We start from the raw sequence: 13,136 nt of genomic DNA, 5'->3' as shown, positions 1-13,136 counted from the left end.
ACACCAAAATGCTGCCAATAATGATAATGATATTCTCTGAGAAGGGCCATTTTGCCAAACTAATATTTTTATTTTTGATACTTAAAGTATATTTTTCTGATGGTACTTTTGTATGTTTAATTCAGTAGAATTAAGTGTTACCAAGTATTTCTATTTTTACTCGGTGAAAAGATGAACACTTCCTCCACCACTGCTTTCATCAGTTTGACAGTAATGCTATGGTGCACACTGACAATTTTCCAATAGATCTTATCTGATTTTACGTGGGTGTCTGCCCACTTTTTATAGAAACGTGTCTGTTGGAAAAAAAAAAAAGAAGAAAGAACCAATTTAGAAATAAAGTGTCACCTTTCACTCAAATATTCCACCTACTTCTAAAGTGTGCTTGTAATTTCCTCTGAAAATCCACAGGCTTAAGAGCAGCTTTTACATCATTACAAAGTGATCTAACATTTAAAGCTTACAGTCAAAAAATAAACCCCATCTTCAATTCACCAATCTCTAAATCCTAGAGAAGTTAAATCAAGAAAATCCATGAATCTCCTCCCATTTTACATAGTTTTCATAAACTGCAACATCTATACCCAACATTCAGTGTCAAATCAAAAAACATTAAGTCAAAGATTCAAACCAGTCTTCCCGATTTCCCTCTTAATTTTTATTTAATTTCATCACGTTAACTTATTGGCTTAATTTCTGCTCCTTACAATCAGTCAGCAGCTACAGCATGACAGACAGATCATATAGCGCCCCCCTATGGCAGCTGAGGGGTGTGTAATCCATCCCACCACGCTGCTGAGGGTGTGTCTGCTCCACCCAATGTGGTCAAGAGGTTGTGTGGGGTGAACCAGAGCCTGAGCAAAGCAGCGCTATACCGTTTCAGTCATTACACCTCGACAAATACATATTTACATTGACAGATGACTCCATAAATCCCCCAGAGAGATAAAGTTTGGTGTTGTTTGTCTACCATAAAGCCATAAAAAGATCCTGCAGCTTATTCAAAGTCACATCCCCGCATGAATGAAGTCCTTAATTCACATCAATGTGTACACATGATTAGGCCCAAGACCATGACGACAGTAAATGTATCATCACAAATAATCATCACATTTAAATAAAAGTAATTGGTCGGTGGGTTAATTATTCAGAACGTCGTTGTTGGACCAGCCTTCGTTTGAGCAAAAGAAGTCAGAAATGCATAGAGAGCGGAACAGTGGGAGAAGTAATTTGGAGTGGAAAGTGAGATGCTGTTACATACAGTCTGGTCCATGTCATTCATGAGGGTTTGTTATGACAGATACAAAGAAACTGTATGAGAAAGTGAGGTAAGAACCCTGGCCTCTCATTCGTCGTCTACCAGGCTAAAAGGGACTCCCTTATGGTCCAGAGATACAGTATGTGGGCTGCCTTGGCACGTGATACCGACCACGGAAGAAACAGTCGTGAAAGACATCTCTCCAGCGTCCTTTGACTTCATCAGACTGAGGCTGGTGACGTGTGAAGATGCGTTCCCTCCAGGGTTCTCCCCACAGTGGGATCAAACCTCAGTCACAGGGCCTGACGCGCTGGACGACTGTCAGAGCTCATCCTTCTCCATCTGCTGGAACGCCTCCAAGTCTTCCCGCCAATCAGCCAGCAGTTCATCCACTGACTGGCTGCTTGAGTCCGTGTCGCCCCCAGGCTCCTCTCTCTTCTCAGAGTCTCTCTCCTCCTCTTTGGGCTGTTCCACATCAGCCTCTGTAGGACTGGCTTCCTCTTCCGGCGATCTGACCTCCTCTGCAGGACTGGTGTCTTCATCTACAGGGCTGACTTCCTCCTGTGATGGAGTCACCTCCTCGGGAGCCAATTCGTCAAGCTCCACCATGCTCATTTGCGATTGGCCAACAGGTTCAAATGAGGTGGGAGTTGTTGCCTCAGTTATGCAGTCTTCCTCCGCTTCTTGCGCATCCATACCTGAAAGGAAAGCAGGGGTATGAGACTGAAGAGCGTTATACAAAAGCATGTGCAGGAGACACACACACACACTTGCACACAACATACAAGAGGATGTGCAGGACGCACACTCATACACACACACGCACACACACACACAAAGCTCTTTTCCACCTCCTCAGTAGGTAATCTGTACGACGTGCCCCCTGGTAGCCATTCTCAGTCAAAAATAGAACAGTTTTCATCGAGAGGCTGTCAACTACAACAGCATGATGCTGATGGTGAGTCATGTTTCCCACAGGATAAAGTCTTTCTCACATAGCTGCACAACCAAACTGAGAGTCAACTGAGAAAAGAGATCTGGCAAAAAGTTATAGTGTGAATTTTGCACAAAACTGGTTAGATGGGGAAAAAAAAATCGTATTTGATCTGCTATAGTTTCTAAAAATGTAGATGCGTCTTTAGACAGTAGATTGTAAATGTGTTAAGGAACGAGTCTGTGCTTTTTATTATACGGTCGGGGCTGCAGCGAAGACAGGAACAGGAAGTGACTGTAACTTCTGTAAAGTACAGGTAGGCAAAGGACCAAAGGACTTGTGGTCAAGAGTCTATTTTGGAAAGCATCTCGTCTGCTGCAGACTGCAGTAGTTTTAGATGCTCAGATCCCAAACAGCTCCCAGTGTGCTGTTATGCAGCTGATCCTCTACCTAAAGCAGGTGACTTATAATGATACTAATGGGCTCTTAGTAGCACAAGCATGGACATATACGTAAGTATAAAATTCAGTCTCTATAAAATCAAGACAAGCTGACCAAATACAAATTATGAGTTCAACTGTCTTCTAAAAACCATGTGAATGCACAGTTCAGGTCAAAGCCTGCCACACTGTCCAGCCTTGCCATGTGTAACTATTTGTTTGCTCCAGTGACAAAAACAACATAAAGAGCTGTCATGTCCTGAGCAGTGATGGAGAAAATTGACAACACTGTGACTGCACTAAGCTTGTCTATCAAACACAAAAAGAATCCTGTTGTTGGAAGGCAGAGCGAGAGGAAGGGATGGAGAGATGAAAGCCTGGCTGTAAGGTGGGAAAACAGAGATAAATGGGGAAAGGAAAAGGGCAAAAAGTGTGGCTAACAGACAAAGAAAGAAGGAAAAAGAATACTTACTCCCCTCAATCAGGCTGCCAGGAAGAGGTTTACCTTTGAATATGGCTGCTGCTCATCCAAAGGGGAGAGGATTATGGAAAAAAAAGAAGAGAAACCAAGAAAGAGAGGACAGGAGAGGCACTGTTACAGTCCACCACAGGGAATAGAGGGATTTGGCAAATTAGGAAAAAGAGGAAAAGAACACAGATGCAATATTGGTAAGGGTGTAAACCTCCACCAGCCACCATTTTATCCACAGCCCGTGGGTGGCTTTGGAATGAGTCACAATCTCCGAGACTTCATATAATGCCTGAATCCCAACACCTCATCTTTATTTTATGAAGCCAAGCACATAATGAGGCTGAGCCGGCGGAGAGAGATAAGTACGCCCATGTGATCAATCTTATCAAGGGAGATGAGAGCAACAAAAGAGAGGAGCTTTAACAGTTTGGGAGGGATATCAGGGAAGTAATGTCACACCTCTGTCTCTGGCTTTGTCGCTGAGCAGCACCTCCACCTCCCTGTACTCCTTCAGCGCCTCCAGTAGGATGTTGCCCTCCTTGTGGAAGAGGAAGAGGAGAGGCAAGGTGATGTCGTCCGTGTTGCGGCCGTCCCCAGCCATCTGAAACAGGGGAGCTGTGTCGCTGCTGCTGCCCTCATTGTCGTCTGGAAGGGAAGGGAGCAAAAGGATATCAGTGAGATCGAGAGTAGTGCTGAAACAATTAGTCGATTAATTGATTGAAAGAAAATGAACTTTGATAGGAGACGAATCACTGAAGTTCTTTAACGAGGAAAAATGCTGGATCAAGCTTTTTTCCAGACAAAACAAGCAATTAAAAGACATCACCAACGTTTCTGGGAATTCGGGGGCAAAAAGAAAAAAAAAAATCTATAGACTATAAAAATAATCCCTCTCAATTATCACTTCTGAACCGCTAGAAGTGTGTGACAGTGTTTGTATCTGTACAGAGAGCATGCCCTGAGCCTGTATTTTCTTATTTTTCTGTGTTCGGGATATTTCTGGGCAGTTCCCAGTTCCTGTGTAGCTCCCAGGCAATAGCGATCAGGGGCCAGATCATAGGCCTGCATCCAAGAGGAGGCTAAGAAAATGGTGGACCCAAGAGCCAAAAAACATTTTTACAAACCGAATGCATTTGCAAACCAAAAAATCTACACAAATCTACTCATTCAACGTTTAACAATACATCTATTTATCAAATAACGTCTAAATGAGAGATTGTGATACACTGTTATACAGTTATGTATTGTAATGGGATTCATATATAGATGCAGATTATTATTATTAAGTTTACTCGAGTTTCTTCTTTATTATTCAGTCATCGTGTAATGTGCAGGACCCTATTCGACTGGCTGTCTTCAAGATAATCCATTTATCTAGTCACTGAGTAGCCATCTTCCGTCTTGTGTCCTTAGCTCACTCACCGATGACTATGCCTCCAATGGCGCCAGCCTTCTGGATGTGTCTGGCCTTCTCTGCAAACATACACTGACCCCTCTGGAGCAGAGCGATGTGGCCCTGGACATACTCAGCATTGGTGATCTCAGTGCAGCCACTGTAGGGTTCAGCCACAGTCACAAAGCCTCGCGCCTGAACACAGGAGGACAGGAGGGATGGGTTGCAAAGAATGAAGGAACATTTTTTTAACATTATGGAGTGCGCAGTGCTGCAGTCTAACTCCACATGTTCTCTTCTGGTGCTAAAACCAAGCACTCATCTTTTCTTCTGTTTGAATTCGGAAAATATTCCAGGAGAGGAAGTGCTCTCTTAAAAATACCAGGGAATCTTGAGTGGCTCGCTTAGGAAAAACAAACAGGAGCTCAGTTAAGTGCCTATTTGAAACCTGGCAGCTTGGCGGAGCTACAAAACCCACTCACCCCTATGGAACTTTTGGACAGGTCCGTGCCAAACTGTGCTGGGCCAGCGGTCAGCACGACTCTGCCAAAGAATGGATGCGAGACGATCTGAATGGCTCTGGGAGGCAGCTGCTCTTTCTGCTGCTGGCTGGACAGTTCCATCATCTCCTGCATGAAGCGTACGCCGTCCTCTGCTGCTACCGCACTCACCGCCTAGGAGTGGGTGCGCCAGAGTGGGGGAGAAGAGGAAGAGAGAGAGGCTTTTAAAAACCAGGACGGAAAGAACACCATGATTTGTAGAGCTTGGAAAAAAGAAATACACCTTCCAGTACAGCTGCACAAGCTGTTACATCAGGCATTTTATCGCACACATCGTACTGCGTAAATAAATTCAATTTAATTGGTTCCTGCTATTTGATAAATACATTTATCTTCACATTTTAAAAGGTCCCTCATTGATTCTAGAGATATTGCTGATATTGTATCTTTTAGGGATGATTGTCTTGCAGTATTTAACAGTATATTGGGTTCTATCATTAGTTATCCCACCCGTACTAACTACTAACTGAATTATTTCAGCCTTGGATTGTGTGTTTTTTTATGTTCAGGCTTGTTGCTACGCTGTTTACCTGTGTAGCATGCTGGACCAGCTGCACTCTGCCATCTTTCAGGTGGATGAGACTGACTCCCATCCTCCTCAGCAGCTCCAGATGTTCGGGGTTGTTTGCCATAAAGTCCTGGGCCCTCAGAGGAGGACGGCCCATGCCAGGCTCCCTGAGAGGAGGCAGGGGAGGAAGAAAAGCATTAAAAACATGGAAAACATACAGTACTTAGGGAAAATAGAGAATAGCTGCAGACACATGACCGGCTCAAACCTTGATGTGGACATACCGGTAAGGAGCGGGGCGGGGGCAGCTCTTGTCCACAGCACTACGGATTGGCTCTCTCAAGTTACGAGGGAAGGCGGGGTCAGGAAACAGCAGGCGAGTGTTAGGGCAGGTCCAGTCAAAGTTTGAGTCATCCAGTTCCTCCTCGGACTGAAACATTATAAGCATATTACAGACTCTGCTAGCAACCGGCACGTGTAAATGCTGCATCAATTTGTCTGATTTTAACTGTGATGGTTACCGTTCTGTTTGAGGGAATCGCTGAAGAATGAGGAGCTGTGGAGAGGGACAGGGGCAACAGGTGTGCCTCAGTAGTGAAGACGTAGTCCTCCACGTCAAACGGTAAGTCCTCCGCATCAGCAAAGAGCAGGAACAGGTATTTGAACATCTCAGCAAGGAAGAATGAGTCCATTCTGACGGGAGAGGGGAGGTGTAAGATATGACACAAGGGGCTAACAGGTCGGATACCTTAAACTTCTATTTTATTTATCAAATAATCACTAAGGTCACTGGGAAGTAGAGCCTGACTTACCTGCAGGCAAGCATTTGTTCACATTATCAGCACATTGGTAACACTGTATATGAAACTGCATATCTTGGAAGATTTTCTGTGGTACATCAATGTTTTAGGATCAAATTTATGTTGATAATGATGATAAATATATCTAAAAGAAATAAAATGCAAAAGAGGGACAGTGAAAGTGAACTCGTGTTCACAGCTGAGAAAAATGTGAACAAAAGGCATCACAAAGTCATTTACAAGGAAGTGGTTTGATTATCTCAAATGCTACAAAGTGCAGATTAAGGTCTGCAAAATATGCCAGCAGTTTGTGCTAGCTGTGCATCGCAGGAAGCAATTGAAAGCCGTTGCTTTCGCCTCCATTGATTGGAATCCCATAAGTTATGACTTTGGGTGTTTTTAACGGTGAAACAAATGGAAAACATGCTTGTCATCTGTGAGAAAGACCATAAGATTGTGATGTTTATTGCAACGTTGGCACTATGCTTCGACACACAGCTCCGCTTGCAGTTTAGTAGTCTATCATCATTCAAATCATCATACAAATACTCTGTCTTTATATCCTCACCTGTCCTCGTGGCTCCCGGTGCGGACGTCCTTCATTGCAGCGAAGCCGCAGGGGACACGAGCAAAGCGGTTGAGGTTGTCGAGGATGGTGCGACCTGCCTCCAAGTAATAAGGGTCTCCTGTGGCCTGGAGGGTGAGAGGACAGTAGTGTGATCATAACAGACGATACTCCAGACACATGTAACTTTCATTATTAAGACAATCTACCTCAGCGTTTTATCATATCATGTTCCCTCATAAAACTTTTTTTACCATGCACCAGAATGCTAAAGGCAAAGTATTTTTACATGTTAATTATGAATACTAATTAGTGGTCTGAATGCTGGAGGCTGCTTAATAACTGCAGAAAGTGAGATAGTGTTTCTGAAATATTCTAAATGAGTTCTGGTGCATCTTGAGATTTTGGTCAGACATGAGAAACTTTATATTAAAGTGCAAGCTAACAACATTTACCAGAAACTGGCACAGAATAATAGGCATGTACCTTTGTAATGTAGCCGTAAAAAGAGAACTTCTGCATTATGTCAGGCTTTGCTGATAAATTACCTTATAAAGGAAATAGGTGCTCTCTGCAAATTCAGGCCTCAGGGGATGTTGGGCCCAGTGTACCCTGAAATCAGTAGTGAAGGCCTGGGGATAGACAGAGAAGGACAAAGGGGTCAGCACACTGTCGCAAGCTTTGAAATTAGAGCAGGCGGATGAAGCTAAAATGCAGCAGTGTCGCGTGAGTTGCTAGCTTGTTCCCTTCTAAACAGATGTGGTTAGCAGCACAAGCCACATGGGGTTACTTGACTCCATGGTCAAATGACACTCAGGCTTTAACTGCGCCACAAAAAAAATGACTAAGATGTGGTATTTCAAGAGACAGATTACCTCTGGGAGGAAGTTGTGTTTCTTTGTAACTTGATACAACATCTCATGGGTCTCGATGGCAGGCCGGATATCACCCTTCAACACCTGAGACATGGGCAGTATGAACAGCGCGTACCACGTTACTGAAGGTGAACAAGCAAATATAGGCAGAACAAAAGATTAAATTTTCATGATAGCAATCTGACCTGCAGTCCAGGGAAGAAGGCCAGCAAGGAGTCCATCCAGGTGCGAGCTGGAAGCAGAGGTTTGTGGATGTGGACATCCAGCAGCAGAGGAGGCTGGCTAATGTATTTCATTATAGATGCATAGTGCTGAATGGGGCATACAAAGTGAAGGGATTGAGGATATAACAGTCTTATGGTGCATGGTGGTATATACAAATAGACCAATGTAAGCCTGAGGACTTAAAACAGGTTGAGGAAAAAGTATTTATCAAATTCAAAAGGCATTTTTAATGCTTCCTTCTGTGCTGAAGAACTGAACAGCATCCTGAAATGCACAAACGTGTAACTCTGCTTTATGTTGAGACGCCACTGTGACAAAATGCTATTATGCAGACAGAAAGGCATTGAATTAGTCTGCACAAGTGTGTGTGTGTGTGTGTGTGTGTGTGTGTGTGTGTGTGTGTGTGTGTGTGTGTGTGTGTGTGTGTTTTCTCACAATATTGAACCGCTGCAGGAACAGGTCATCTCCCAAGAGAATGTAGGCCTTTAGCAGGTATTCATAGTATGAGTCAATCCCTGCTCCGACTCCACTGTCTGCAGACACACAATCATGAATCACTTCATTAGACAAGAGAAACCAGATGACAAACAAATGTTGTGTGTGTTTTTACCCATCCACTCTCTGTTCAACCAAATACTCTCTCTCGCCCCCACAGAAGGAGTTGTACCCCTATACTTAATTTTCTGTTTCCTTCGCTCCATTATCTGCTGAAGCCCCCCCCCTTCCTCCTCCTCTCATCCAATCATGCACTGTCTTCATCTTTCACTCGCCCTCTCTTACCCCTACGGACCCACTCTCCAGAGTGGATGTTGATGGTGGTTCCCACCAGATTGCTGTTTCTCTGTCTCTTCTCCCACAGAAAGTCCAGGGCTCGCCGGGCATGGGCCTGTGTGTGTGACAAAAGGTGCATTATTGATTGACAAAGTAATGAAAAAAATCAATCTGAAGTAGCTGTCCACTGCTAGAGAGATTACAGTGATTGAGCAGGACTTGCTTGATCAGCAGTCTACGGCTGCCAGGAAGTGAATGAGACTCATAGCACAGGGCAAAAATATCTAACTTTTTCTGAAATACTTGAATACTTCGAGACAAAATTCCAATTGTTCTGTTTTTAGGGGAAAAGCAGGTTAATCGATGGGGAAAAGAGATTATGGGTTTCCAATTCCCAAATGTATACATCCTGCTTATTTTAAACTTCATCATATTTCCATGAATAGGCCTTTTTCAAGTAAAACAGCTATAAAAAGCCTCTGTGTAAATAATAAAATGACTGAGGCTGAATTAATTTAGCTGCCTCAGTTTCAGGGTCTTGGTATAGTGCAGGCTGGCTCACTGTCACACCCCCGTGGTTTACTGGCACACTTGAATAGAACGGAGACATTGTTAATATTATCGGTTCCATCTGTATTTTTTCTACTATGACAAGTCAAAATGTCTGCTGTGAAAAGGGCCTGTTACTGTATGCAGGGAACTAGCACTTATTTTAAATGGGGTTTTTTTTACATAATACAAGCTCAAAAGTGTTCTTTTAACTAACAATGATCTAAAAAGAAGACACAGATGTGAGAGGAAAAAGTTGCAAGGAATCATAAATTAGCAGAGTGATTCCTCCAGAGTACAAGATGGTAGAGTGTCCGCACAAAAACCTGCACTAAGAAATAAGCAGGACATCTTCTGAAGAGATTATCCACAATTACATTAGTGTCACTAAAATATTCTATTGCTACACCTAATTCATCATCTACATACAAAAACACACTGTATATGTATATATGTTTATATGAGCTGTGTAAAGAAGTGAAGATTATCACAAGAGGAAAAGGACACTGAATCAGATCTCACTGAATACAAGCGATACTTCACTTTATGTATTGGCAAAAATAGGGTGGTTTCATAAAACCAAGTCTCTGCAATGTGATTTCAAAAAAGATAAAATGACAAAGTGTGACCTGGATTATAGCTAAGCATAGAAAGATGAGAAGCTTGTAGGTGTGGCTGTTCAGTGCTGGTACATGTCTGTTCAAATGGCTGAAGGCTTTGTCACTACTAAATATGTCAACCATCCCGTTAGACCCACAGGCAGAAAATACAAGTTTCGTTTTCTTGCATGATAACAGTTCAGCTAATAAAGAATTAGCTGAAGTTAAAAACTTAAAGTCAAAAAAAATTATTCCTAATAAGCATTTCCTCCTCATTTTGAATATGCTGGATGAATGTATATACTTCTATATATGTATGAAATCAACATCTTATATTGCTTCATTATCTGTAATACTGAACAGTAGCATAAGTCTGTTCATATTTCTGACTGATAACATAATCTTTGTTGATTACAACATGTTAACGTCGGCACGGAAGATCTTATTATGTGATGAACATACTTCAAACACAGGATCCCCGGTGAAGCGACTTAAGGCAGCAAACTCCAGGATGATGGTTCCTGCACACGCAGTACAGGTGTCTGTTTCTGTGCCAGTTCTCGTCTCAGGACCCCTGACACCAAATTTCAAGTTCACCTGTCAATCAGGGAAAAAAAAACATTTTACAATCTGCTTTTAGAGTCACATTTGGTTTGCAAAATACTTTGGATGAAAAACTAGTCAGACATTAAAGGTGTCAGCTGTGACAGCTGATAGCAGAGCGGTGAAGCAGAAAATGAAAATATGTGGTCATGATCTGAAATGATGCAAATCTGTCACATTGCAACACTGGAAGTGGGTGAATAAAATCGAATAGTTCTTTATATAGCACATATGGGCGTTGTTAAAACAGGGTGTTATTTAATTTTTTTCAACACAGTGCAGATTTTCTTCTTATCCCATATTTGAAAACAATATCTTGAAAATTGAACGTTGAGACTACCAATGACGAGACAAAACAACAATGCACACAATTCATGTTCAATATCTTTGCCTCAAACACACTACAGTGCATGTAGCGCATGTTTCTAGTATTGAGTAGCTGAACTTCTGTCTGTGTGCATTTGTCTCACCCTGGGATAAGGCAGGCCACTGCTGGTGTTGAAGGCTGGCAGTAGACGGATGCCCAGGTCTTTGGCCATATGCAGGAGCTCATCCTGGTACCACTGCATGTGTTGACCTCCCTCCTTCAGCATCAAAGCCATGGAGTGCCCTCCCAACAGACCCCTGAACACACAAACACACACACCCATTAAGAATTACATACAGCAGAATCCAGGGAGTTATTTTCATTACTGTAAGTAAGATGTGGAACAATAAATGAATAGTCTCACCCAAGAACTCGAATGTTCGTTTCAAAAACCGACACCACAATGTCGTTGTCCAGCCTCACATCTGACAGCACTCGTCTCACTGCAGCCTCAAACTCTGTCGTCTTGTTCAAAAGCTGCCAATGATACAATAATACAGTGCATGGTTATGGGAATCTGGCATAATTGTAAAAAAAAATGTGATGCTTTAAAGCTGGGCTGAAACACCCAGGCTGTTCTGCAGACAGTTACAGACAAAGTATTTAATAAAATCATTTGTTGAGGACTCAGAGCAAAGAAAACATCAATGGAGCATTTTTGTACAGTAATGTATTACTCTGATATCATCAATACCTCCACTGTGTTCTGTCCTATTAATTTAAATGCAGCCTCAAAATAACCAAAAAACTCACTGTAAGACAACCAAACATGAAAGACATACAACACCAGTACTCACCACCAGCGTATCCAGAGTGTCTATGAGGGTCAGAGAGAACCTGTCAGGGAGAGACAAAAACTGTTTACCAAAGGTGTTGACTGTCTCTCCCAATAACAAGATCCAGACATCTATTCAGTATGTATAAGCACTATCTGCCACCAGCAAGTCCACGGCCAGGTGTGGTAATGTGTTTGGACAATGTTCTTGCAGACCTACGACGCTATTGAACCATTTATACATTTAATCTCAAAGAACAAAGGCCGCGTGCTACTCACTTTCCAAGAGCGTCGTCGATGTCACCTCGACTGGGTTCAAGCCCACGTACTCTTCCTCTGCATGTTAGTGGCATCAGCTCATCTGCTGGGTACGCATGGTCCTGAGAAACGCATAAACACACTTTTAACACAATGTTTCGGCCCTCAGTTCTTTTTTTTACCCCATCAGGAGGCCAGCTCAGTCTGATATGAAAAACATATACCCAAATATGAAAACAGTGTAATAGCTGTTTTATCATCCACCATTACCAAACTGCTAAACTGACCTGAATCAAATCAAAATATCAAGACAACAGCACAATTAATTATCAAAGTCTTTAAGCTAAAAAATCAATTTCTGGGTAGAAATCCAGTGAAAACTGATTGCTTACCATATAATTTTGATATGCGTGGTCAAACATCTCAACCACTTGGTTCCTTTAGTGAGAGGAAAACACAGACACAAGTCAGCATGTCTAACACCTTTTAGGGGAAAAATGTTGTTTTTTTCACATTACACTGAGGGTTGTGTTTCTTCTCAACTCACCTCAACCTGTGCCTCTCCTCCCGTGACATGGCCTGTCCGTGGCTGCATAACGCTCCAAGCAGCATTAAGAAGAACAGCGCGGCTGGCATTGTGGTAAGTGGGTAGGATCGCAGTAACATACATACAACTATAGTTGGGCTCTCAGACAGTCACTGACCAAATTCCTTGTCATTACCACGGCCCTAACCAAACACCTCAAGCCAATGATGTTATACCTCTATGGTCATGTTAAAGCACTTTTTGGCTTTGCCTAAGATGCACTACCTAATCATCAATAGGTACCGAGATCATCGTGCAATCATCTTAGTTTGTTGCTTAATTTTGGCCACTTACACACAATCTGTGCCTCTCAGCAAACATCAAAAACAGGACTGTTAGTGAAAGTCACCATGTACAATGTGCGTTTTAATATGTGCACCTGCAGCCAAAAGTGCAATTAAATACTTTGTAGGAATGTTATTATTTCAAGTAACCAGATATTTAAATGTAACTTTTTGCATTAGTTTTAGTCCAGGCATTAGTTACCGTACAAAGTTGCGCCAGGTCCTGTGAGCAGATCGGTGTATCACACCTGTTTACTTTTCCATGCTGTCACCCGGACCCACTGTACACAGGTGTGACACGTTGACGTGCAAAA

The 13,136-nt window shown here is 42.6% G+C and overlaps 1 protein-coding gene across 2 annotated transcripts; it reads right to left on the bottom strand.

Annotated features, from left to right (window-relative positions):
• Positions 1–636: 636 nt before the first annotated feature.
• On the bottom strand, positions 637–12,986 carry LOC139202534 (ER degradation-enhancing alpha-mannosidase-like protein 3). 2 transcript variants are annotated; one of them, XM_070832052.1, is made up of 21 exons: positions 12,500–12,986; positions 12,345–12,390; positions 11,974–12,074; positions 11,717–11,756; positions 11,284–11,396; positions 11,023–11,176; positions 10,412–10,546; positions 8,811–8,916; positions 8,466–8,563; positions 7,991–8,116; positions 7,806–7,889; positions 7,479–7,562; positions 6,934–7,058; positions 6,087–6,258; positions 5,850–5,995; positions 5,588–5,732; positions 4,980–5,171; positions 4,527–4,692; positions 3,564–3,749; positions 3,105–3,152; positions 637–1,956 (listed from the first exon to the last, which is right to left on the bottom strand). In XM_070832052.1, the coding sequence occupies exons 1-21, from the start codon at positions 12,616–12,618 to the stop codon at positions 1,580–1,582; spliced, it is 2,763 nt and encodes a 920-aa protein (XP_070688153.1). In that variant the 5' UTR covers positions 12,619–12,986; the 3' UTR covers positions 637–1,579. The 2 variants fall into 2 exon arrangements, with proteins under 2 accessions (XP_070688153.1, XP_070688154.1); XM_070832053.1 differs by lacking the exon at positions 3,105–3,152 and having other exon boundaries at positions 12,500–12,985.
• Positions 12,987–13,136: the final 150 nt, after the last annotated feature.

This window comes from Pempheris klunzingeri, chromosome 6 (genome assembly GCF_042242105.1).
Source record: "Pempheris klunzingeri isolate RE-2024b chromosome 6, fPemKlu1.hap1, whole genome shotgun sequence".
NCBI lineage: Eukaryota > Metazoa > Chordata > Actinopteri > Acropomatiformes > Pempheridae > Pempheris > Pempheris klunzingeri.
The sequence above is the reverse complement of the archived record's forward strand: the minus strand, read 5'-3'. Positions and strand labels throughout refer to the sequence as shown.

Coding starts and splice junctions, on each gene's coding strand:
- LOC139202534 (XM_070832052.1), bottom strand. CDS start 12,618: ATGTTACTGCGATCCTACCCACTTACCACAATGCCAGCCGCGCTGTTC. Junction 11,177..11,283: donor ACGAACATTCGAGTTCTTGG/GTGAGACTATTC, acceptor TTGTGTGTTCAG/GGGTCTGTTGGGAGGGCACT. Junction 5,733..5,849: donor CCCCGCCCCGCTCCTTACCG/GTATGTCCACAT, acceptor GCCTCCTCTCAG/GGAGCCTGGCATGGGCCGTC.